The sequence below is a fragment of the Leucoraja erinacea genome, chromosome 31, assembly GCF_028641065.1.
Source record: "Leucoraja erinacea ecotype New England chromosome 31, Leri_hhj_1, whole genome shotgun sequence".
Taxonomy (NCBI): domain Eukaryota; kingdom Metazoa; phylum Chordata; class Chondrichthyes; order Rajiformes; family Rajidae; genus Leucoraja; species Leucoraja erinaceus.
The window spans coordinates 4044092-4071637 of NC_073407.1; the positions used below are offsets into that span (position 1 = coordinate 4044092).

The window sequence follows — 27546 nt, forward strand, 5'->3', positions numbered from 1 at the left end:
AGAATTCCACAGACTAACAACTCTCTGTGTGAATAAGTGTTTCCTCGTCTCCATTCTAAATGACTTACCCCTTATTCTGAAACTGTGGCCCCTGGTTCTGGACTCCCCCAACATCGGGAACATGTTTCCTGCCTCTAGCGAGTCCATACCCTTAATAATCTTATATGTTTCAATAAGATACCCTCTCATCCTTCTAAATTTCAGTGTATACAAGCCCAGCTGCTCCGTTCTCGCATATGACAGTCCCGCCATCCCGGGAATTAACCCCATCAACCTACACTGCACTCCCTCAATAGCAAGAATGTCCTTCCTCAAATTTGGAGATCAAAACTGCACACAATACTCCAGGCGTGGTCTCACTGGGGCCCTGTACAACTGCAGAACGGCCTCTTTGCTCCTATACTTAACTCCAGAAATACAGCATGGAAACAGTCCCTTTGGCCCACCGAGTCCATGCCAACCATCGATCACCCGTTTACGTTAGTTCTCTACACTCCCTACACACTAGGCGCAATTAACCTACGATCCCGCACGTCTCTGTGATGTGGGAGGAAACCAGAGCACCCAGGAGAAACCCACGCAATCACAGGGGGAACGTGCAAACTCCACACGGATAGCATCCTTAGTCAGGATGGTTCCCAGTCTTTGGTGCTGTGAGGAGGTGGCTCTACCAGCTGCTCCACTGTGCCGCCTTCATTTATAATATTATTGAAAAGCGACCGGTTGCTAATGGCCACTTACTGTTGTTAATTGGGCAGGGCCACCTTCGGGTAGATGGGCTGAATGGCCGTACTCTGATCTCCATCAGTCTACAGCTTGATCAGGAAGCTCGGGATGGGTTGAGGGAGTGAATCCGGGGTGGAAAACTGGGGAAAAGGTGTCGGCAGTCCCTTGGAATTCTCGGCCCAGAGAGCAGTGAATGTTCTGACAATGAGTGTACTGAGTGGTAGAGCTGCTGCATTTCAACACCAGAGACCCCGGTTCGATCCTGACCTCGGGGGCTGTCGGTACCGAGTTTATACGTTCTCCCTGTGACCCGTGTGGATTTTCTCGGGATGCTCTGGTTACCTCCCACACTACAAAGACGTGCGGGTTTGTAGGTTAGTTGGCTTGGTAAAATTGTAAATTGTCCCGAGCGTGTCGGACAGTGCTAGTGATCATTGTTCGGCATTGACTTGCTGGGCCGAAGGGCCTGTCTCCGTGCTGTATCTCAAGTCAAGAGTCAAGAGAGTTTTATTGTCATGTGTTCCAGATGGGACAATGAAATTCTTGCTTGATGCAGCACAACAGAATATGTAAACATAGTACAGAATAGGAGATAAAAGTTCAGTGTGTCTATATACCATAGACCATATATATACACAATAAATAAACAGATAAAGTGCAATAGTAGTAATAGGCTGTTGTTCTTCAGAGTTTGTTTGATGTTGTGTTTAATAGCCCAATGGCTGTGGGGAAGAATCTGTTCCTGAACTTGGATGTTCCAGATTTCAAGCTCCTGTACCTTCTTCCCAATGGCAGTTGTGAGATGAGTGTGTGGCCAGGATGGTGTGGGTCCTTGATGATGCTGGCAGCCTTTTTGAGGCAGCAACTGCGATAGATCCCTTCGATGGTGGGGAGGTCAGAGCCGGTGATGGACTGGGCAATGGTCACAACTTTCTGCAGTCTTTTCCGCTCCTGGACGTTCAAGTTACCGAACCAGGCCCCAATGCAACCAGTCAGCATGCTCTCTACTGTGCACCTGTAGAAGTTAGAGAGACTCCTCCTTGACAAACCGACTCTCCGTAATTTTCTCTAGAAGTAGAGGCACTGATGTGCCTTCTTTATAATTGCATCAGAGTGCTGGGACCAGGAAATATCTTCGGAGATGTGCACGCCCAGGAATTTGAAGTTCTTGACCCTTTCCACCATCGTTCCCAATCAGTCACTTCTATACTCTGACTCATCACCATCAGTGATACGTCCCACAACAGTGGTGTCGTCAGCGAACTTGATGATGGAGTTCATACTATGTCCGGCTACACAGCCATGAGTATAGCGTGAGTACAGCAGGGGGCTGAGCACGCAGCCTTGAGGTGCTCCCGTGCTGATTGTTATCGAGGCTGACACATTTTCACCAATACGGAAAGTCTGTACGGCCTAAAGTCACTGAAGGAATGAACCGTTAATGTTCCCATGCTGGAAGTGACCTCGCGGAGAGAATGTTACCGCAATGGTTACTTCCTGTTTAGTTTAGTTTATTGTCGCGTGTACCGAGGTACAGTGAAAAGCTTTTGTTGCGTGCTAACCAGTCAGCGGAAAGACTATACATGATTACAATCGAGTCCGCAGTGTACAGATACAGGATAAAGGGAATAACGTTTAGTCCTGCACTGTATACATCTGTATAACCTGGTTTGACGAGAGCTGGGCACTGCTCACAGGTGGAGATGGTTGGAATCTGTGTCTTCTTGCTGTCTCGGTCCAGGAAACATCTGACTGGGGTGATATCCTAATCCACTCTGCTCTCTCTCTCTCTCTCTCTGTCTCCACGTCTGTGACAGAAACTGGAAGTGAAGGTTTCCAGAAGTTTCTCAACCTAATGGGTGAATCAATCACATTGAAGGGCTGGATCGGCTACAGAGGAGGACTCGACACCAAAAGTAAGTAGGCCCTTTGGCCCACTGACCAACGATCGCCTGTACACTAGCTCTATGCTACACACTAGGGACAGTTTACAGAAGCTAATTAACCTAAAAAATCCACACCTCTTTGGGATGTGGGGAGGGAAATCGGAGCACCCGGTCACGGGGAGAACGTGCAAACTGCACACAGACAGAGCCTGAGATCTGGATCGAACCCGGGTCTCTGGCGCTAGCCAGAGCTGATAGCTCTACCCGCTGCACTACCTTGCTGTTCCCTTGTGGACCAAGGGCCTGGCCCTGTGCTGCACAGTTGTATGATGCACACACAGATACACACACAATAGACAATAGACAATAGACAATAGATAATAGGCAATAGGTGCAGGAGGAGGCCATTTGGCCCTTCGAGCCAGCACCGCCATTCAATGTGATCATGGCTGATCATCCCCAATCAGTACCCCGTTCCTGCCTTCTCCCCATATCCTCTGACTCCGCTATTTTTAAGAGCCCTATCGAGCTCTCTCTTGAAAGCATCCAGAGAACCGGCCTCCACCGCCCTCTGAGACAGAGAATTCCACACTCACCACTCTCTGTGAGAAAAAGTGTTTCCTCGTCTCCGTTCGAAATGGCTTACCCCTTATTCTTAAACTGTGGCCCCTGGTTCTGGGCTCCCCCAACATCGGGAACACACACTCTCACAAAGTACACACTAACACACTCTCACACACATGCACTCTCTCTCGCACACACACTAACACTAACACAAGCACACACTCTCACACACACAGAGACACACATGCCCTCCCTCTCTCTCACACACACACACACCCTGATGCACACACTCTCACACGCACGCACGCACGCACACTGTATGTGTTTCTGGAGGAGGAATCAAAGGAGGTTCCACCACGTAAGGCAGTGTTTCAGCAAGTCACCAGCATGATGAGCATGTGGTCCAGGCCACTGCAGATGCAGGTGATGATACCTGGTGCTCTATATGAAGCCAGCTCTCTCTCTCTGTGTCCACAGATGACACCACGGGAATCCATTCCATCTACACCGTGTACCAAGGGCATGAAATCATGTTCCACGTCTCCACCATGCTGCCGTACTCCAAAGAAAACAAGCAGCAGGTGAGGGGGTTGTGGGTTTGTCACAAGGTGGGCGGTGGTGGTACCCACCGGCAGGGCTGACGGGTACAGCACGGGGTCCCAGCGCGCCCCCCCCCAGGCACCGACAATGGGGCCATCGATGCCCAACACCACGTGAAGCGGCACCAAGGGAGCAGCCATTAATCCCCAGCGAATGGAGGAAGGTTCAGATACGGAGAGCCCTGCAAAGCTGCCACACTCCACAGTCCACCAGGGATGTTGTGCCCCATTGCCCACAGCTACTCCTCCATTCCACAGTAGATACAGAGTGCAGAATATAGATCTCAGCATTGTAGCACATCAGTTTCATAGACAAAATGTAATGTCCGCATAGGGGTAGAGGTGAATCAGACAGTACCCTTGCTTATAATTTCTAGGAGCAGAATTAGGCCATGGAGGTGTGCGTTTTCACACGTTTTCGCTTATTGCGAGCTATATTCTGCACTCTGTACCTTCCCCTTTGCCTAGCTATTGTACTTGAATTTGAACTGAGTGTATCTATGTATGGTATTACCTGATCCGATTATAGGACTTTCAAAAGACTCTTGGACAGATCTATGGATAGGATAGACACAAAATGCTGGAGTAACTCAGCCGGACAGGCAGCATCTCTGGAGAGAAGGAATGGGAGACGTTTCGGGTCGAGACCCTTCTTCAGACTGATGTCAGGGGGGGAGGGAGATATGGGGATAAGGAAGTGCAAGGTGTGAAACCAGGACAAAGGGGATGGAGATCAAGGAAAATATAGAGTAGATCATCGTTAGCTGGGAGAAGGTGACAACAAAGCAGAGATAAACTGTAGGTACACAAAAAAGCTGGAGAAACTCAGCGGGTGCAGCAGCATCTATGGAGCGAAGGAAATAGGCAACGTTTCGGCCCGAAACGTTGCCTATTTCCTTCGCTCCATAGATGCTGCTGCACCTGCTGAGTTTCTCCAGCTTTTTTGTGTACCTTCGATTCTCCAGCATCTGCAGTTCCTTCTTAAACAGAGATAAACTATAGTCGGAGTCAGGCTGGTCGGAGAACTGGGAATGGGGAGGGGATGGAGAGAAGAGAAAAGCAAGGGTTACTTGAAGTTAGAGAAGCCAATGTTCATACCGCTGGGGTGTAAGCTGCCCAAGCGAAATATGAGATGCTGTTCCTCCAATTTACGCTGGGCCTCATCCTGGATAGGAAGAGTGTAGAAGGATACCAGCCAAATGCAGGCAAATGGGAGAAGCCCAGAATGCCAAGGTGGTCAGCATGGACAAGGCCGTATGGTTCTGTAGGCCTGGACAGGGTGCAGAGAAGATTTACGAGGATGCTGCCAGGACTCTGGGCCTGAGCTATTGGGAGAGGTTGAGCAGGCTAGGACTTTATTCTTTGGAGTGCAGGAGAATGAGGGGTGATCTTATAGAGGTGTGCAAAATCATGAGAGGAATGGATCAAGTAAACACACAGAATCTCTTGCCCAGAGTAGGGGAATCGTGAACCAGAAGACATGTTTAGGGTGAGAATCCTGAAGGATAACATTTTCACACAAAGGGTGGTGGGTGTATGGAACGAGCTGCCGTAGGAGGTAGTTGAGGCAGGGACTATCGCAACGTTTCAGAAACATTAAGACAGGTACATGGATGGGACAGGTTTAGAGGGATATGGGCCATACACAGGCAGGTGGGACTGTGGGACTAGTGTAGATCGGACATGTTGGTCGTTGTGAGCAAGCTGGGCCGAAGAGCCTGTCTCCATGCACTGCAAATGCTGGTTTATACCGAAGACAGACACAAAATGCTGGAGTAACTCGGTGGGACAGACAGAATCTCTGGGGAGAAGGAATGGGTGACATTTCAGGTCGAGACCCTTCTTCAGACTCTATGACTAGATCCTTAGGAAGTACCAAGAAAGGTTCCAAAGAAGGGTCCCAATCTGAAACATTGCATCTCCATGCTCTCCAGCGGTGCTTTCTAACCTGCTGAGTCACTGCAGTGCTTTGTGTTTGTAGCTTGAGAAAAAAGTCTGAGATGGCTTCCCAGAAAGTTGTCCTTCAGTTAAATTGAGTGCCAGGAAATAAATCAAATGAACTCAGTTCTTTCATTTGTTTTCCTTTGTGCCGTCTCCAATGTTAAAACAATTATGGTCGCTAGGCTTCCTGTGGCAAGCCTTTACCAGCTCATTATGTTCAGCAATATAATAGGGATGTGTTCTCTGTAAACTGTAAAGACTTGGGCCCCAGGAGAGGGGGGAAGAGGGGACGAGTTTTGATGAAATGAGATCAGACAGAGGTTGTTTCTATTTATATTGTTCATTTCACAAATTAGGCAAATATGATAAAAAAAAATAATAAAAGAACGGTATCTGAAGGCTCAAATTAAGCCTGATAATTGTGTCGCTGTTTAGTCCTCCGCTAATTGCATTGCACTTTTTACAACTGGCAGTGTTGTTATACGAGCTGTGTTTTGGCAAGCATGGGCCTTATTCTTGCCGTCATTATCGGCACTTGGATCATTAAGGGTTTGCAGTGAAAGATGTCAGCCTCCTCGTTGGAGCAGGAGCTGGTGAGCAGATGAATCGGGGACCTGTGAACCGCTCCACCTTCCGTTCCTGCACTTGCAAGGATTTCAAATCGGGCTGTGGCTAATTGGCCCTGCTCTCTCCTGCTGAGACACTGTGCTTTTAGTGAAGCAGCCATTTAAATTACGTTAGATTACATAGGGCGGCACGGTGGCGCCGCGGTAGAGTTGCTGCCTCACTGCGCCAGAGACCTGGGTTCGATCCTGACCTCGGGTGCTGTTTGTACGGAGTTTGCACGTCACGTTCTCCCTGTGACCGTGTGGATTTTCTCCAGGTGCTCCGGTTTCCTCCCACAGTCTTCACAAGTACATACAGGTTTGTAGGTTAAATAACTTTGGTACAAATTGTAAATAGTCCCTAGTGTGTAGTACAGAGTCAGTGTGCAGGGATTGCTGGATTGCTGGACTGCGTGGACTCATTGGGCCAAAGGGCCTGTTTCCACGCTGTATCCTTTAGTTTTAGTTTAGAGATGCAGCACGGAAATAGACCCTTTGGCGCACCGAAACCTCGCCGACCAGCGATCTCCGTACATATCCTGTATCCTACAATAACACTATCCTGCACACACTGGGGTCAATTTACAATTATTCCAAGCTAATCAACCTACAAATCTGCACGTCTTTGGAGTGTTCGATTAAACCAGACATCCCGGGAAAAAATATGCGCGGGGGCACGGGGAGAGCGTGCAAACTCCATATAGAAAGCACCCGTAGTCAGGATCGAACCGGGGTCACTGGCGCTGTGAGGCAGCAACTCTACCGCTGCTCCACCGTGCCACCCATCTATGAACTAAAGTGAACTAAACTATCCATTGTCAGCTATTGGGTGAGAGATGTGTGCAAGGAGCACACCTCTTTATACTTTAGAGATACAGCGTGGAAATAGGCCAACAGAAAAATAAAACTACATACTTGAGGGTAGCGATCTCCAAATTATTCCCGATACCCGTGGCTGAGGAATAGGTGCAGGAGCCAGGGATTCAGATTCATGGACCAGCATTTTTCACTTTCTTTTTTATCTTCTGTTTTAATTGATCTGGTTCAATTTGTGTCTCCTACAGGCAGGTTATCTGCCCGGCAACAAGCTTTCATCACACATTATCCTTTGACTCTTTCTGTCTCCACCTTACTTTGCAATTTTCGTTTAGTTTAGAGATACAGCGCGGAAACAGGCCCTTCGGCCCACCAAGTACCAGCGATCCCCGCACATTAACACTATCTTACCTACACTCACTAGGGACAATTCACACTTATACCAAGCCAATTAACCTACAAACCTGCACGTCTTTGGAGTGCGGGAGGAAACCCAAGATCTCGAAGAAAACCCACGCGGGTCACGGGGAGAACGTACAAACTCCGTACAGACAGCACCCGTAGTCGGGATCGAACCCTGGTTTCCGGTGCTGCAAGCGCTGTAAAGCAGCAACTCTACCGCTGCGCCACCATCCAATTATTTCCCAGTTAAAAAAACCATGGCAGGAGGCAAACCACCTTTGTGTGTGTATGTGTATGTGTATGTGTATGTGTATAGTGTGGTACATGGCTGGGGAACGGTTAAAAGGGATTTTGGCCAAACATGTATAGATTGGACTAGTGGAGATGAGACATCTTGTTCAGCGTGGACAAGTTGCGCCGAAGGTCCTGTTTCTGTGATTATATGACTGTAAATGTGCACAAATACAATACTATTCTTACGCTTATTCTGAAGACGGGTTTCGGCCCGAAACGTTGCCTATTTCCTTCGCTCCATAGATGCTGCCGCACCCGCTGAGTTTCTCCAGCATTTTTATCTATCTACTATTCTTACGCTAACAAGATTTGTTTTTGCAAACAACAAACAAAGCAGGAGCAGACTTGTATTGATTTCTCTGGAGTATCAGAGGTTGAAGGGCAGTCCTGAGAGAAGTATATGAAATGATGAGACATAGATAGGGTAGACAGTCAGAACCTTTTTCTCAGGGTGAAAATGTCAACGACTAGAGGGCTTAGCTTTAAGGTAAGAGTCTGAAACATTAAAGGAGAGGAAAGTATTTTACACAGAGGGTGGTGAGTGCCTGGTGGAGGCAGGTACTACAGGGGTGTTTAAGAGGCTTTTGTATGTGTATGTGGATATGCAGGGAATGGAGGGATATGGATCACATGCAGGTAGAGGAGATTGGTTGAATTTGGCATAATGTCCAACACGGACATTGTGGGCTGAAGGGTCTATTCCTGTGCTGTACTGTTCTATGTTGTTCTCTATGGGTCAGGCAGCATCTTTGGTAGGAAATGGCCAGATGACATTGCCAGTCAGGACGTTTCTTCAGATTGATGGAATAGAGGGAACACTGTCCACCCATGTCCTCCGTGGAATTCAGGCAGTAGAGCTGATACCTCACAGCGCCAGAGATCTGGGTTCAATCCTGACTTTGGCTGCTGAATGTATGGAGTTTTCACGTTCTCCCCGTGACCACGTGGGTTTTCTCTGGGTGCCCCGGTTTCTACCCGCAGGTTTATAGGTTAATTGGCTTTGGTAAAATTGTAAATTGTCATAAGGTCATAAGTGATAGGATCAGAATTCGGCCATTCGGCCCATCACGCCTACTACACCATTTAATCTTGGCTGATCTATCTCTCATTTCTAACCCTATTCTCCTGGCTTCTCCCCATAACCCATGACACCCGTACTAATCAACAATCTATCTATCTCTGCTTTAAAAATACCCATTGACTTGGCCTCCACAGCCTTCTGTGGCAAAGAATTCCACAGATTCACAACCCTCAGACTAAAGAAATTCCTTCTCATCTTCCTAAAGGAACGTCCTTTAATTCTGAGGCTACGACCTCTAGTCCTAGACTCTCCCCCTGGTTGAAACATCCCCGCCACATCCACTCTGTCCAGGCCTTTCAATGTTCGGTATGTTTCACTGAGGTTCACAATGCTCACCACAAGTTAACCCACTCATTCCCGGGATCGCTCCTGACCTCCTGTGCTGTCCGTGTGGAGTTCCGCGTGGAAAAGCTTTTCCCACTGAGAGTAGGGAAGATTCAAACAAGGGGATATGACTTGAGAATTAAGGGACTTTTAGGGGTTTAGAGTTTAGGGGTAACATGAGGGGGAACATCTTTACTCAGAGAGTGGTGGCTGCGTGTTATGAGCATCCAGTGAAGGTGGTGGAGGCAGGTTTCGTTTTTATCATTTAAAAATAAATTGGATAGTTATATGGATGGGAAGGGAATGGAGGGTTATGGTCTGAGCGCAGGTATATGGGACTAGGGGAGATTATGTGTTCGGCACGGACTAGAAGGGTCGAGATGGCCTGTTTCCGTGCTGTAATTGTTATATGGTTATATGGTTATATGGTTAATACCATTTCCACTACCACTGCCAGTGGTTGATTGCTACTATCATGTCTGCCTCCACCACCACTTGGCTGCACGTTCCAGGCACCCACCACCCTCTGTGTAAAATAACATGCCCCACAAACCCACCCCCTTTCTTTGAGAATCAATTCCATGAGATATTTTATCAGATGCTGCACCATGCCATGAATTTAATATTTGTCCCCTGGGCTTTCCAACTGATCACTTGCTGATTGATTGGACTATTTTTCTCAAGCATCTTTTTGTTAAATTCCAAAGCTTTGAAAAATATCCCATTTCAAATAACCGGGCGGAATCGAGCAACTGGACACATCAAGGGGAAAGTTTGTTCTGTTTCCAAGGATCATCATCATCATCATCATTGTTGAAAACATCAACGGGCACGGTGCCTCACAATGCCATGTACGACAGTGATCGCAACTTCTACTGCCGTTGGTTCGCTAGGAGCTCATCCACCCTTTGACAGGTCTTGTTTTTAGTCCTGCTGGGGGTCCACAGCCCCCTCCTCACCTGTCAAACCAGGTGGGGGGAGAAGGTTAAGTCGCCGACCATCCAACCATGTAGCGGTGAAGACTTGATGGGCCGAATGGCTTAAGCCTGCTCTCATCACTTATTAACTTATAACTGGACATTGAAATTTCTTAAAGCATCGCTGATTTGTTGATTTATATTTATTTCCAACACGTTCCTTTTAAGTTTAGTTTAGAGATACAGCACGGAAAACAGGCCCTTCGGCCCAGCGGGTCCGTGCCGACCAGCGACCCCCCGCACATTAACACTATCCTACACCCACTAGGGACAGTTTTGTATCAAAATTGATACAAAATAGTATCTTGACAAGTCCAGGCACCAGTTCACTATTTGATCCATTAGAGTTCTGAATCCAAGACATCAACTGAATTTTCTTCTGAAGAAGGGTCCCGACTTGAAGCTCCGTCTGTCCATCCCTTCCACAGATGTTGCCGAACCTGCTGAGTTCCTCCAGCACTTTGTGTTTTGCTCAAGATTCCAGCATCTGCGGATTTTTGTATCTCTCCGAACTTTCTTTGTCACAGGCTGGGGGCCTGGAAGTTTACTCTCCTTGGGATATTCTATTCTATTCTGAAGTTTAGAAATAGGGCATGGAAACAGGCCCTTTGGCCCATTGAATCCACGCCGACCCTCGATGCTAGTTCAACATTATCAAACTCTCTCATCCAGTCCCTACACACTTGGAGGAATTTACTGAGGGACAATGAACCTATCCACCCGCACATCTTTGGGATGTGGGTGGAAACCGGAGCACCCGGAGGAAACCCAGGCGGGGGTGCAAACTCCACACAGATAGCACCCAAGGTCAGAATCGAACCCGGGTCTCTGGCACGGTGAGGCAGCGGCTCTGCCCGCTGCCCTTCATTGACATGAACAGACTGGGTTTTGGAGGTGTCGTGTAGACGGGTGTGAGGGGTTATGGGGAGAAGGCAGGAGAATGGGGTTAAGAGGAAGAGATAGATCAGCCATGATTGAATGGCGGAGTGGACTTGATGGGCCGAATGACCTAATTCTGCTCCTTTGAACTTATTCAAGATTCAAGATACAATTTAATTGTCATTTGGACCCCTTGAGGTCCAAACGAAATGCCGTTTCTGCAGCCATACATTACAAACAAATAGACCCAAGACACAACATAATTTACATAAACATCCATCACATCGCTGTGATGGAAGGCCAAAAAAACTTATCTCTCCACTGCACTCTCCCCCCCCCCGATGTCAGAGTCAAAGTCAAAGCCCCCGGCTGGCGATGGCGATTGTCCCGCAGCCATTAAAGCCACGCCGGGTGGTGCGAGGTCGCACACCGGGTCTTGGTGTTAGAGCCCCCGGCGTGCGCTCGCAGAGTCCCGCGGCCATTCCAAGCCGCGCGGGGCGGTGATGTAAGGCCCCGCTCCAGGAGCTCTTCAACCCCGCAACTCGGGCGGGAGAAGTCGCCGTTGCAGGAGCCCTGAAAAGCGGTCTCCCTCCAAGGACCCGCGGGCTCCCGGTGCCTCCGTCCGCCAGACCCGCAGTTGCAGCCTCCGAATCTCCGGAGGTCGGGCCGCAGCAGCAGCAGCGCTCCACCACCGCTCCACCTGCTCCGGACTCGGCCAGCTCCGCGACGGTGAGGTGAGTCGTCGGCACCAGAGTCCCCGGTCTTCTCCTGTTGGAGGCCGCTCCTCGTTGCAGCCCCAACAACAACGGAGACCCGACAAAGAAAAGGTCGGGTCTCCCGCGCAGGGAGAGATATACAAGTTACCCCCACCCCCCCACATACACACCCCAACAAAAAATAACAAAAACTACATAGAAAACATAGACAAAAAATAATAAAAACGCGGACGGGCTGCAGAGGCCGCTGCTGACGAGAGTCGCGCCGCCTACCTATATGAACATGAACTTAATGCTACAGTGTGGAATACTTAACATTATCAACCAGGGATACATTTCCAGACATTCATCGATTCTTCTAGTTATAGTTTGATTCTTTCTCCTTTAAGAGTCTCCCACCTGTAGTTCTCTGCAGCTATTCTTCCTCATGCTGCCCCCACTTTTTATAGTCGCCTCTTCTCATCTGACCCTCTGCACTGAGTTGTCAGTACCTGTTCTTTTCCCCTTCATTACATTTGCCTGCAAACTGACAGAGTCAGCGGCAGCCAGCGTCTACAGAATGTATATGACGAAAATAGCACGCAGCTCTGCTCCTCAGCTGTAGCGGTCTCCAGTTAGGCTTCTGACCATGCTGCAGGATTTGTAAAGCTAGGTGATATTTCTGCTCTGCAGAATCTCTTTTGCTGTCATTTATTTTCAATACCTTTTCAATCAAAAACGCACTCCCTTTGTTAAAGTTCTTGACATTAGAAACAATGGCTGAATCTTTTTATGACACCTTGTTCTTGTTATTTCTGTTCACCGGGAAATAACTTTTTGCGTTTAGTTTTAGTTTAGTTTAGTAATACAGCACAGAAACAGGCCCTTCGGCCCTCCGACTCCGCGCTGACCAGCGATCCCCGCACACTAGCACTATCCTACACACTAGGAACAATTTACAATTTTACCGAAGCCAAATTAACCTTCAAACCTGTAAGTATTTGGAGTGTTTGGAGTTTGGGAGGAAACCGGGGCACCAGGAGAAAACCCACGTGGTCACGGGGAGAACAAGACAATCTAGGTACAAATAGCACCTGTGGTCAGGGTCTGTGTCGCTGTAAGGCAGCTACTCTACTGCTGCGTCACTGTGCCGCGATGAACTTCTACTGAATTAAACTAAACCTCTTGCGTTGTTTTAGTAAAAGAAGCCGTTGCCTTCTGGGTAGGAGAGGTGCAAGGAACTGCAGGTGCAGGTTGCCGAAAAGAGACGCAAATTTGTTGGAGTAACCCAGCGCCTCAGGCAGCATCTTTGGAGAACAAAGTCCCCTGTCAAAACATCACCTATCCATTTACTCCAGAAATGTTGCCTGACCTGCTGAATTCCTCAGCCGTCGCCGGATTGTACCCAGCGCCGGAGACATGGGTACAATCCCGACCTTGGGCGCTTTCTTCCATGTTCTCCCTGTGACCGCGTGGGTTTCCTCCGGTTTCCCCCCCCACATCCGAAAGGTGTGCAGGATTGTAGGATGGTTGCCCCCTGTAAATTGCCTCTAGTGTGTTGGGAGTGGATGAGAAGTGGGGGTAATGTAGAACTAGTGTGAGTGGGTGATCAATGGTCGGCATGGACTCGGTGGGCCGAAGGGCCTGTTTTCATGCTCAATCATTCAAAATGTTAGAATCAGTGACCATGAAGTTTGGGATTTTAACATTAACAATACCAACCAGGGATATATTTACATGCATTCGTCACTTCTCTTGGTTAGGGTGTTATTTTTGGTCCCATTGGAATCTTTCATTTGTTGTTCATCCGAACTACAGCCTAACCTTCTGAACCTTCTGAATTTTGTAGTCGGCAGGGCAGTACTCTGAATATCGCCAACTTGGACAATTTTACATTTTTATCAATTAACCTACAAACCTTTGGGGTGTGGGAGGAAACCGAAGATCTCGGAGAAAACCCAGGCAGATCACGGGGAGAATGTACAAACTCCGTACAGGCAGCCTCCGAAGTCGGGATCGAACCAGGGTCTCTAGCACTGCATTTTGCTGTAAGGCAGTGACTCTACCACTGTGCCGCCGTGACTGGCCTAAAGTTGTAAAACAACAGTTTTTTGAATAATATAGTCTATGTAATGTTTTGAATTGGATGAGAGTATGCCGTACGTTGATCGAACATTTATGTTACAACTGTTTTTAAGAAGGAACTGCAGATGCTGGAAAATCAAAGGTACACAAAAATGCTGGAGAAACTCAGCGGGTGCAGCAGCATCTATGGAGTGAAGGAAATAGGCAACGTTTCGGCCCGAAACGTTGCCTATTTCCTTCGCTCCATAGATGCTGCTGCACCCACTGAGTTTCTCCAGCATTTTTGTGTAACTTGTTCTGTTTTGTTTTGTGCACGCCAGGTTGATTGCATTCGTTGAAACAGGGTGGACCACGTGAAGGTTGCAATCTCCCATGCCACTGCGCATGATCACTCAGGGTAACATTTACCATCCTCACCCACACTCGATGTAACCTCGTACCTTCAGCAGGTCGAAGTGACAATTACAGATGAATTAGAAATGCCTTCCTTTCTTGTAACACCCACAATGGCAACACCCAACACAGGCGCAGCGGTAGAGTTGCTGCCTCACATTGACAGGTTCGATCCTGACTGCGGGTGCTATCACTAGGGAGTTTGTATGTTCTCCCTATGACTTGCGTGGGTTTTCTCCGAGTGTTCCTGCCTCCTCCCGGATTCCAAGGACATGCAGGTTTGTAGGTTAATTGGCTTCTATAAATTGTAAACTGTTCCTGGTAGTGTACGGGATTAGGGTGGGCAACTTTCTCACTCCCAAATAAGGGACAAAAGGTCAAAATAATACAGGACAAATTCCCGACGGCAATTCTTTGACCGACTTGGCCGTGGTTGGGTGAATGATGAATTCGCCCGGGTGCTGGACTGCACACAAAGCCCAACCGGCGGGCCAGCTGAGGAGTTTTGGCCCGGGTGCCGGACTTTACGCGCGACGTTGCACGGCCCGGGCCAATACTCCTCTGCTGGCCCGCCGTCTGAGCTTTGTGTTCTGCTGCACACAAATTTGGCGCCCCATCCAACTCATTAACCGATGATCGGCCGTGAGAAGGAAGGGTGGTGGTGTCGGCGGTAAGCCAAGGTCCGAAGGTCGGATAGCTGGCTGGGCTGCTGACAGACGGGTCCACGGGCGAGGCGCTGCTGCTGCACTCCATGGGCTGCACTACGTCGGGTCGGGTGAGGCGGGGCTCTGACCCGAGTAATAGCAGTCAAATACGGGACAAGGGCATTCCCGTACGGGACAAACCAATTTAGCCCAATATACGGGATGGCCCTGCTAATACGGCAACCCTAATGGGGTTTGCTGGTCGGCGCGGACTCGGTGGTCCTACGGGTCTGTTTCCGTGCTGTATCTCTAACCAACAGAGTCGCCGTGCGTGCAGTCATTGGCGATTTGTATCCTCGAACAAAGTTGAGTGAATTATGTTGGAAGGAACTGCAGATGCTGGTTTACATCAGAGATAGACATGAAAAGCTGTAGTAACTCAGCAGGACAGAGTAATACAGTGTGGAAACAGGCCCTTCGGCCCACTTGCCCACACTGGCCAACATGTCCCAGCTACACTAGTCCCACCTGCCTGCACTTGGCCCATATCCCTCCACACCGGTCCTATCCATGGCAGCATCAAGGATAGGGCAGGGTCAGGCAGCATCTCTGGAGAAAAGGAAGAGGTGACTTTTCGGCTCGAGTCCCCTCTTCAGATTGAGGGTCAGGGGAGCGGGAAACAAGAGATATGAGTAGGTGCATAGAACAAAAGAATGAAATGTATGCAACAGAAGAAATTAAAGTAAACAACGATGATCATGGAAAAGTGGAGCCCACAATGGTCCATTGTTGGCTGTGGAGAAGTTGATACAAACAGTGAAACTCAGCAAGAAGACAGTGAAACTAATACAATGACTAAGGTGGGGAAGGGATGGATCGAGATGGGATGCAAGGCTTATTTGGAGAAATTCGCCTGGGCAGTTTACACCCCAGCGGTATGAACATTGACTTCTCTAATTTCAGGAAGTCCCTGCTTTCTCCTCTCCCTCAGCTCACTGTGTCCGCCTCTTCCTTTCTTCTTCCCGCCCACCCCCCACAGTCTGAAAAAGGGTCTCGACCTGAAACGTTGCCTATTTCCTTCACTCCATAGATGCTGCCTCACCCGCTGAGTTTCTCCAGCATTTTTGTCTACCTTCAATATTCATACTGCTAGGTTGTAAGCTGCCCAAGCAAAATATGAGGTGCTGTTCCTCCAATTTGGTAATGGCTCCAGCCTTTTCTTTCACTGGTAAGACGGTGGGGTATTCAGTGAGAAAGGTAAATTGAGTTTAGTTTTAGTTCAGAGATACAACGTGGAAACAGGCCCTTCAGCCCACCGGGCTCGCACTGACCAGCAATGCCCGCACATTAACACTAACCCACACGCACTAGGGTCAGTTTACAATTTTTCAAGCCAATGAACCTCCAAACCTGTGCGTCTTTGGAGTGTGGGAGGTAACCGGAGATGCTGTTCACGGGAAGAACGTACCAATTAGTTTGGAGTATAGGAGCAGGGAGGCTCTGCAGCCTTTTCTTGGTGAGACACACCTGGAGTATTGCGTACGGGTGGGGACATATTCAGTGAGAAAGGAAGGTAAGGGATTCCTGGACAGGAAAGACTAGACTGCAGGAGATTGTTCCCGATGTTGGGGAAGTCCAGAACAAGGGTCACAGTTTAAGGATATGGGGAGTACTGCAGTTGTACAGGGTCTTGGTGAGACCACACCTATTATTGCGTACAGTTTTTTGGTCTCCTAAATCTTTTAGGACCGAGATGCTGAGTTGGGGAAAAACAAGGGGTCACAGTTTTATGGGGACAGGACCGAGATGAGAAAACATTTTTCACACAGAGAGTGGTGAATCTGTGGAATTCTCTGCCACAGACGGTAGTTGAGGCCACAGTTCATTGGCTATATTTAAGAGGGAGTTAGATGTGGCCTTTGTGGCTAAATTTATCAGGGGGTATGGAGAGAAGGCAGGTACGGGATACTGAGTTGGATGACCAGCCATGATCATATTGAATGGCGGTGCAGGCCTACTCCTGCACCTATTTTCTATGTTTCTATAGTTAAGGTCAAATCCGTTTCTCTGGCGCTGTAAGGCAGCAGCTCTACCGCTGCGCCACTGCGCCGCCACCTATATATAGCGATTGTTAACATAGAGACACTTTCATTAGTAGACTGCTCAGCAATGCCTGTAGAGTATGTGTGTGCATGTGCTGGTTTAAACCAAAGATAGACACAGAATGCTGGCGTAACTCAGCGGGCCAGGCAGCATCTCTGGAGAGAAGGAATGGGTGACGTCTCTGGTCGAGACCAGCGTCACATTCCTTCTCTCCAGAGATGCTGCCTATCCCGCTGAGTTACTCCAGCATTCTGTGTGTGTAATTGCCTATAGAGTGACTTCAGGTCTGACTCTTTGCTTTTCAGGTGGAGAGGAAGCGGCATATCGGGAACGACATTGTAACCATGGTATTCCAGGAGGGGGAGGACTCGTCGCCAGCCTTCAAACCTTCAATGATCCGTTCACACTTCACACGTATCCTCTTCTCCCGTACATGCCTCACGGTTACTGGCCTTTAGTCTGACCGTCTGTGCTTGGTTTAAGGCTGCCTGCATCCTCTTTTCACCACCCCCCACTAACCCAGTAGCTCTCGCTAATGGAGGAAACATTGCTAGTTTAGTTTAGTTTAACGATGCAGAGCGGAAACAGGCCCTTCGGCCCACCCAGCCTGTGCCGACCAGCGATCCCCGCACACTAGCGCCATCCAACACACACTGGGGACCATTTACAATTTCACCAAGATAATTAGCCTACGTCTTTTGAGTGTGGGAGGAAAGCGGAGCTCCCGGGGATAACCCACGCCGGTCACGGGGAGAACGTGCAAACTCCGTACAGACAGCACCCACAGTCGGGATCGAACCGGGGTCTCAGGCGCTGTGTGGCAGCAACTCTACCGCTGCCCCACCGTACCGCCCTTCTACGGTCTGCCACTCTTAACCCTGATGCCTTCCACAAAATCTTGCTTCTGGTCTTGCCTAGCTCCAATGCTGGGCTTGGGACCAACATAGCTGGAGATCACTGGGCCAGTTTCACATCACTTGATCTGCTGCCTCAGGTACATCCTTTTATTCTGAGACTGTGCCCTCTGGTCCTAGACTCCTCCACTAGTGGAAGCATCCTCTCCACATTCACTCTATCCAAGCCTTTCACTACTCGGTAAGTTTCAATGAGGTTCCCCTCATCCTTCTAAACTCCAGCAAGTACAGGCCCAGTGCCGCCAAACGCTCATCATATGTTAACCCACTCATTCCTAGGATCATTCTCGTAAACCTTCTCCGCACCTTAGCTTCTTTTACCATCATTACTGGACCTTCAGTAGGTTTTTAATATAATTTGGGTTTTGTATTTTGTTTTGCTATTTGGGGAAGTCACACAGCAATGATTTATTCCCCTATTAGATTCGGAGACCAAGTAAAAATTACACTGCATAATGCATCAGATTTTAAGTTCTTCCTGAATTAACTTCAGCGTTATGTTGCGAAATGTCATTTGATAAAAATATGATTGAAATGTTAAAAACTCATTAACACATAAATATTCCGTGAAACGAATATCTTGAGCTAAGAATTTAGTGTGGCGGTTTTAGTTTTTTTTAGAGATATAAGCATAGAAACAGGCCATTCGGCCCACCTAGTCTATACCGACCATCGACCACCCGTTCACACCAGTTCTATGCTATCCCACTCTCTCATCCCCTCCAGACGCACTCGGGGCAATTTACAGAGAACCAATTAACCTGCTAACCACGTCTTTGGAGTGTGGGTGGAAATCCGGAGCACCCAGAGGAAACCCGGTCATATGGAGAACATGCAAACTCCACACAGACAGCACCCAAGGTCAGATTGAACCCGGGCGTCTGGCGCTGTGAGGCAGCAGGTTTACCAGCTGAACCAACATGCTGGTATTTTGTCAGTTTTGATTAATTAATTAAAGTATATCATCAAAATTAAATGTGTAGGAAGGAACTGCAGATGCTGGTTGACACAGAATATATGCACAAAATAACTCAGCGGGACAGGCAGCATCTCTAGGGAGGAGCATCTCGACCCGAAACGTCACCCATTCCTTCTCTCCGGAGATGCTGCATGATCCGCTGAGTTACTCCGGCATTTTGTGTCTATCTTCAACAAAATTAAATCAGAACAACCAAGAATAAGTGAGTACAAATATTCCTTTGAGCAATTGTCTACGATTCTTAAGATGGGACGATGGGAGATTGTTAAGATGGGCATCTGCTTAAAAACATGACTGTATTAATAAACTGTGAATATTTCTTTAGCTTCTGTCACAGATATTTTTGCCTTAGTCCGATATAACAAACAAAATGACAGCTACCGGTAAGTCTTTCACATAGTTTTGATTTTTTTAATGACTATATATTTTTAAATTTTACAAAGAACGAAAGAAGAGGGAGGTGAAAGAGGGAAGGGGGGTACGTTTGGCTTTACTGCGTGTTGGCACTAACATGGCCCTGTGTTTTGGCCTTGCTTCATACAGCTGGCAGCTGTGCGAAACCCTTGTTTCTCTTCCTTAATGATGAAGGAAATAGTTAGTGTTACATTTTATAAACTGGGGCTAACACGCCAGTGTTTCAGGAGCTGTGTTGATGAACTTGGCCAATCACTGTGTGCTGTGCGATCTCTGTTGACGTTTGCTCATTTTGGTTCAACAGACTTAAGATATTTTCCGAAGAAAGTGTGCCACTGTTTGGACCTCCTCTACCTACTCCGCCCGTGTTTACAGATCACCATGAGTTCAGGGACTTTGTATTAGTCAAATGTAAGTCCGCCATTGCTGTTTATTCTTGGGATAAACCACCCATGCTGTACTTTGGGCCAAAACGCTACCGATTGGGGTGGCACGGTGGCGCAGCGGTAGAGCTGCTGCCTTACAGCACCAGAGACTAGGGTTGCCAACTTTCTCACTTCCAAATAAGGGACAAAAGGTCAAAATACGGGACAAATTCCCGACGGCAATTCGTTGACCGACTCGGCCGTGGCTGGGTGAATGATGAGTTGGCCCGGGTGCTGGACTGCACGCAAAGCCCAGCCGGCGGGCCAGTTGAGGAGTTTTGGCCCGGGCCGCGCGACGTCGCTCACAAAGTCCGGCACCCCGTCCAACTCGTGAACCGATGATCGGCCACGAGAAGGAGGGGTGGTGGTGTCGGCGGTAAGCGAAGGTCCGAAGGTCGGACAGATGGCCGTGCTGCCGACCGATAGGGCCATGGGCGAGGCGCTGCTGCTGCTGCACTCCACGGGCTGCATTACGTCGGGACGGGAGACACAGGGCCGGAAACGGCGCTCTGACTCGACAGTCCCCTCGACCCGAGTAGTAGCAGTCAAAATCGGGACAAGGGCGGTCCCGCATGGGGCAAACCAATTTAGCCCCAATATACGGGATGTCCCGGCTAATACGGGACAGTTGGCAACTCTACCGGGTGCTCCGGGTTCCTCCCACACTGCAAAGATGTGCAGATCGGGAGGTTAATTGGTAAATTGTCCTCAGTGTGTGCAGGATCATCCTAGTGTACGGGGATCTCTGGTCGGCACGGACTCGGTGGGCCGAAGGACCTGTTTCTCTAAAAAATTAAAAATGTTGGTGATGATTTATTGTATACCAAGTGTATCTGAACCTGAGGCAGGTGAAGTGTGGGCTGGGGCCAGGTGTGCCCATACATCGAGGGGGCTGGCGGGAACAGGTGAGTGGTAAATGGTTATACCTCTGTTGAGCTCCCAGCTCTGGGATAAGACTTTATCAGAAGGTCCCCTTTACATCCTCCGCTGAGGAGGAGGATGCTCACCGTCGGGGATCGGCGTCGGCGTTCCACCAGCCCGGCGTGAGGGCCTGAACATCGGGCCACCAGGGGCGGCGACTGCGGGTGCTTGGATGGCCACGACCACGGGTGAACACGGAGGGGAGGCTGGCTGGACTATGGTGCCATCCTCACCTTGCTGCCATTTATGTTATGTTGTGTCGTGGACTTTCTGAGTTTGTGTTTTTTTTCAATTCAATTTCAATTTTATTTTTAATATGTTTTATTATTTATTTATTATTTATTTATTTTTTTGTGATTTTTTTTATGATACTGCCTGTAAGGGAAATTCATTTCGTTGTCTCAAATTGAGACAATGACAATAAATTTGAATACAATACAATACAATACAGATGTGCCTTGCACAGCATACTGTCGGGTTACATCATAATTTGGTTTGGGAACAGCCCAACTTTTGATTTGATTTTTAATTTTAATTTTATTTTTTTTTCTACTCTACCAGTATTTGACTTGTTCCTTCACTCCCATGTGAATTGTAAAGTGATTTAACAGGAACCTTTTTCGCACAAAGGGTGGTAGGTGTATGGAACGAGCTGGCGGGTGAGGCAGGTGCTATCGCAACGTTTAAGAGACATTTTGACATGGACATGGGTTGCACAGATTTAGAGGGATATGGGCCAAACACAGGTAGATGGGACCAGTGTAGATGGGGCTTGCTGTTTGGTGTGGGCGTGTTGGGCCAAAGGGCCTGTTTCCAAGCTGTATGACCCTATGAGTCTATGACAGTGAAGTGGGGTCTCTTAAGGAGACCCTTCCAAGGGCCATGGAAAAACACAGTCACATTTTGCCAAATACTAAAAAGGATCAGGTAAAAGTATGGTAATAGACAATAAGTGCAGGAGTAGGCCATTCGGCCCTTCAAGCCAGCACCGCCATTCAAGGTGATCATGGCTGATCATCCACAATCAGTACCCCGTTCCTGCCTTCTCCCCATATCTCCTGACTCCGCTATCTTCAAGAGCCCTATCTAGCTCTCTCTTGAAAGTATCCAGAGAACCGGCCTCCACTGAGGCAGAGAATTCCACAGACTCATAACTCTCTGTGTGAAAAAGTGTTTCTTCGTCTCCGCTCTAAATGGCTTACCCCTTATTCTTAAACTGTAGTCCCTGGTTCTGGACTCCCCCAACACTGGGAAAAATGTTCCTGCCTCGAGCATGTCCAAACCCTTAATAATCTTATATGTTTCAATAAGATCCCCTCTCATCCTTGCGGCACTTTAAATGTTAATGATGCCAGATTGGCAGACAACAAGTGGATCTTATTCCTACTTTTACTCCTACATACAGGTGATGCACACTTTTTTAGATGGTCGGTGCAGACTCGGTGGGCCGAAGAGTCTGTTTTCATGCTGTAGTTTTAAACTAAACAATGACAATAAAGATATACAATACAATAAACTAAACTGCGCAGTAGAATATTCAATTATGCGGAGAAACAGACACTTTTCAGGAGAGTGTGGTATCTGGGACCGCGATGAGCTCAAAGCAAGTGTGGGAACCAAGGCCTCATTGTGTGAAAGACAGCATAGGTTCAGCACTCTCAACCAGTTGCCAAAGCCTTTAGGTCTCCAAATATAGTTTTCCTGTACAGCGTTTTGAAAATGCTATGGGAATGTGCTAAGTCGACACCATTATGAACGCATATTGCAGTAGGTGGTCACCTTGCCACCTAAAGAGCCATGCACTGTGAAACTGGCCCTTCGGCCCAACTTACCCACACCGATCAACATGTCCTATCTACACTAGTCCCTCTGCCTAAACCTGTCCTGACCTTGGACCTGTCTAAATGTTTCTTAAACATTGTGAGAGTACTTGTCTCAACTACCGTCTCCTGCAGCTTGTTCAATACACCAACCACTCTTTGTGTAAACATGTTGGCTGTCATGTTAAATTTTCCGCCCTCACCTTAAACCTATGTGCTCCGGTTCTCGATTCCCCCCCCCCGGGTTAAGGACGGTGCAGTTACCTGATCTATCCCTCTCTTGATTTTGTATACATCTATAAGATCACCCTTCATCCTCCTGCGCTCCAAGGAATAGAGTCCCAGCCTGCTCAACCTCCCCCCTGTAACTAACTCAGGCCCTCGAGTACAGGCAACATCCTAGTAAATCTTCTCTGCACCCTTTCCAGTTTGACAACATTTTTCCCACAACTGGGTGACCAAATCTCAACATTCTGCTGAAGGGGCTCGACACCTATTCCTTTTCTCCAGAGACAGTGCCTGACCCGCTGAGTCACACCAGCGTTGTGTGTCTATTGTGTCCATCGTGGCTTCACCAATGTCACCTGTGGTCACAGCATGGAAAGTAAATAAATTAAATAGACCAGTGACACTTCTAAGTTCTCTTTTTTTGTTCACAAGCTCACAAGTTACAGGAGTAGAATTAGGCCATTCGGCCCATCGAATCTACTCCGCCATTCAATCATGGCTGATCGCTGCCTCCTAATCCCATTTCCCTGCCTTCTCCCCATAACCCTTGGCACCCGTTCTAATCAAGAATTTGCCTTAAAAATATCCACTGACTTGACCTTCACAGCCCTCTGTGGCAATGAGTTCCACAGATTAACTACCCTCTGACTAAAGAAGTTTCTCCTCGCCTCCTTTCTAAAAGAGCGGCATTTAATTCTGAGGCTATGACCTCTGGTCCTTGTTGTTTGTTGTTCTTTGATCTTTGTTGTGTCATTTTCAGTAATCAACGGAGAAAAGGCAACCCTGGAGACTCCGACATTTTCTCAGAAACGTCAGCGTACGTTGGACATGTTGATACGGTCTCTGTACCAGGACCTCATACCAGACTTACACAAGGTACAGTGGCCATGTGGCTTCATTGTCTGCATGAGTTTGCATGCTATCAAAGTCGTGAGGTGTTAGCAATTCTGCATTGGAGTCATGAATCATTTTATCTGCCTTTAACTCTGACCATTTGAAAATCCAAAATTCAAACAATATTTACTTCAGTCAATAGAGTGATAGAGCATGGAAACAGGCCCTTCGGCCCAACTTGCCCATACCGGCCAACATGTCCCAGCTATGCTAGTCCCACCTGCCTGCTTTTGGCCCATATCCCTCTAAACCTGTCCTATCCATGCACCTGTCTAACTGTTTCTTAAATGTTGCGATAGTCCCAGCCTCAACTACCTCCTCCGGCATCTCGTTCCATACAACCACCCTCAGATTCCTATTAAATCTTTTCCCCTTCACCTCAAACCTGTGTTCTCTGGTCTTCGATTCACCTACTCTGTGCATCTACCCGATCTATTCGACTCATGAATTTGTACACCTCTATCAGATCACCCTTACAGGATCTTACGCTGCCTGTACGGAGTTATCAACCTCCAACATGACCCTTTGGATTTGTGCCCCAGAATGGATCATCTTCCTTAGGAGATTGAGAGGGGATCTTATAGAAACTTACAAAATTCTTAAGGGGTTGGACAGGCTAGATGCAGGAAGATTGTTCCCGATGTTGGGGAAGTCCAGAACAAGGGGTCACAGCTTAAGGATAAGGGGGAAATCCTTTAAAACCGAGATGAGGAGAACTTTTTTCACACAGAGAGTGGTGAATCTCTGGAACTCTCTGCCACAGAAGGTAGTTGAGGCCAGTTCATTGGCTATATTTAAGAGGGAGTTAGATGTGGCCCTTGTGGCCAAGGGGATCAGAGGGTATGGAGAGAAGGCAGGTACAGGATACTGAGTTGGATGATCAGCCATGATCATATTGAATGGCGGTGCAGGCTCGAAGGGCCGAATGGCCTACTCCTGCACCTAATTTCTATGTTTCTATGTTTCTATCTTCCTGATGCAGTTTCAATGTAACTACTGTGCAAGGGTCTATGCAAAACTTTAGTCGTTACTTTGTTACTGAGAAATATCTAATGGTGGTTAAAGGCAACAAGTCACTATTAAGAAAAAGTTGAAGCTAGTTATTTTCCTTTGAGTTCTTCTTCTTAATGGTGCAAGATTGGACCAGATCTAGACCATAGGTTGCTCAAGCTTGTGAATAGGCCGCTATGTGGGATTTTGGTTCCATCAAATTTGGAGCATTGCATGCAGTGCTTGGAGATTGACATATTCTTGATTAGTACGGGTGTCAAGGGTTATGGGGAGAAGGCAGGAGAATGGGGTTGAGGGAGAGAGATAGATCAGCCATGATTGAATGGCGGCGTAGACTTGATGGGCTGAATGGCCTAATTCTGCTCTTATAACTTATGACCTATGAATTGACGATGTTCTAGTCGCCCTATTGCAGGAAGGTTGTGGAGGCTTTGGAAAAGGAAATGTTTGCCAAAAGAATGCCTGGATTATTTACAGTAAGAGATTGGACGGACTTGGAACACAGGAGGTTGCAGGGAGAACTGATGGAAGTGTTTGAAGGATTAGATAGATCAGCAATAACAAAAAAAATAATGTCGTTGAAGCTTAGATTCAGGTATAAGTTGATGAACAATCAGCGGCAAGGTATCAAAAAAAATAGAATCATAGAACTGTCATGGCATAAAGTTCACGTTATAGGAGTAGAGTTAGGCCATTCAGCCCATCGAGTCCACTGTGCCATTCAATCATGGCTGATCATTGCCTCCTCATCCCATTTTCCAATCCTTCTCCCCATAACCCCTGACATCCAGTCTAATCAAGAATTGTCTATCTCTCCCTTAAAAATATCCACTGACTTGGCCTCCACAGTCCTCTGTGGCAATGAGTTCCACAGATTAACTACCCACTGACTAAAGTTCCTCCTCACCTCCTTTGTAAAAGAACGACCTTTAATTCTGAGGCTGTGACCTGTGGTCCTGGACTCTCCCATCAGTGGAAACATCCTGTCCACATCCACTCTATCGATGCCTTTCATTATTCCGTAAGTTTCAATGAGGTTCCCCCTCAACCTTCTAAACTCCAGCGAGTACAGGCCCAGTGCTGCCAAACGCTCATCATAGGTTAACCCACTCATTCCTGTGATCATTATTGTAAACCTCCTCTGGACCCTCTCCAGAGTCATCACATCCTTCCCCAGATATGGGGCCCCAATTTGCTCACAATCTGCTCATAAAGAAGACCATCTCTGACCACTGAGCCAGTGACCTTCAGTAAGTTTGGGGTAAGGGATCCCTGACACAGAAATAACGTTGGATTAACAGCCCTACACTTTTGTTTGACCCCTTTGACATACCACTTTCATATATGAATAGCTCCCATTGCAACCATTGGACAAAATGTAGTCACAATGAACTGCAGATGCAGATTTACTCAAAAGGATACAAAGTGCTGGAGTAACTCAGTGGATCAGGCAGCATCTATGGAGATAGGTGACGTTTTGGGTTGACACCCCTCTTCAGATGTGAAGAAAGGTCCTGACCCAAAATGTCACCTATCCATGTTCTCCAGAGATGCTGCCTAAACCGCTGAGTTATTCCAGCACTTGATATCCAGTGGGCAAAGTCTTTATAAAGCAATCTTCATCATCAGAGTATATATAATAGAGAAAACTTAAAATTATATTTAATAAAGAACTGCAGATGCAGGAAAATCGAAGGTAGACAAAAATGCTGGAGAAACTCAGCGGGTGAGGCAGCATCTATGGAGCGAAGGAAATTTATTTCCTTCGCTCCATAGATGCTGTCTCACCCGCTGAGTTTCTCCAGCATTTTTGTCTACCTTAAAATTATATTGAAGTTTTAATATTTTTGCACGCATTGTAATCAAATAAAAATATGAATTTAACCTTACATTTTTGTTAAATAAATTGTGTTCAAAATTAATTGCCAGATTTTGCATGCAACTGGTCTAACAGTTCTACTGGGCAAAGAAATTTCTATCATCAAAGTGCATTTTGATATTTTTGCATTGTAATGACCCTGTCCCACTTAGGAAAACTGAACGGAAACCTCTGGAGACTTTGCGCCCCACCCAAGGTTTCCGTGTGGTTCCCGGAGGTTTCTGTCAGTCTCCCTCCCTGCTTCCACTACCTGCAACCTCCGGCAACCACCTGCAACCTCCGGGAACCGCACGGAAACCTTGGGTGGGGCGCAAAGTCTCCAGGGGTTTCCGTTCAGGTTTCCTTTTTAAAAAAAAATATTTTTATTAGAAGCAAACACATATTATAAACATTTCATGTATATCAGTCGTACATTATTACCGTTCAGGTTTCCGAAGTGGGACAGGGGCATAACCTATTGAAAATATTAATTTTAAACCTTATGTATTTGCTAAATAAATTGTTTTGAAAGTTCATTAGCTGTTTTTTGCATGCGATTATTCAAGTATAATTATCCGCAAGGTTAACGATGTTTCGAGAATGTACTCTGTGCGTGATAGTGTTTCTGCACAAGCGTTGATTAAGATGGACTCACGCCCTGGTTTAGTTATAACGTGTTGATGTGGCGTGTGTATCACAGTGAACCACTGTTCTGTGTCACATTTCTCCTTCAGGAAATGAATGAGATTCAACTAGGCTGGATAACAGTGAGACCATTTCTCTTTCTCTTTCATGCATCATGAGCATTAGCTTTCGCAAGCCGAGGCGGGCCGACTGGAAAGCATTCGCACAGCACCAGAAACAATGCGTGCAGAGCCAATATTGGTCTGGATTCCCCGCACACTGCGTGTCGGGAGGAGCCGCAGATGCCAGTCCAAACCGAAGGCAGACACGAAAAAGATGGGGTAACTCAGCGGGTCAGGCGGCATCTCTGGGGGGAAGATTCCTTCTCTCCAGAGATGCTGTCTGACCCGCCAAGTTACTCCAGCTCTTCGTGTCTGCCTTCCC

The 27546-nt window shown here is 47.5% G+C and overlaps 1 protein-coding gene across 1 annotated transcript in view; it reads left to right on the forward strand.

Moving 5' to 3' along the window:
• garnl3 (GTPase activating Rap/RanGAP domain like 3) overlaps positions 1-27546 on the forward strand; it is a 266990-nt gene that overhangs the window by 182600 nt on the left and 56844 nt on the right. The window contains exons 10-16 of the mRNA XM_055659725.1: positions 2544-2642; positions 3654-3757; positions 17320-17428; positions 19245-19290; positions 19626-19732; positions 23476-23591; positions 27213-27245. Coding sequence (XP_055515700.1) covers positions 2544-2642; positions 3654-3757; positions 17320-17428; positions 19245-19290; positions 19626-19732; positions 23476-23591; positions 27213-27245 — 614 coding nt within the window. The remainder of the gene's footprint in view (positions 1-2543; positions 2643-3653; positions 3758-17319; positions 17429-19244; positions 19291-19625; positions 19733-23475; positions 23592-27212; positions 27246-27546) is intronic.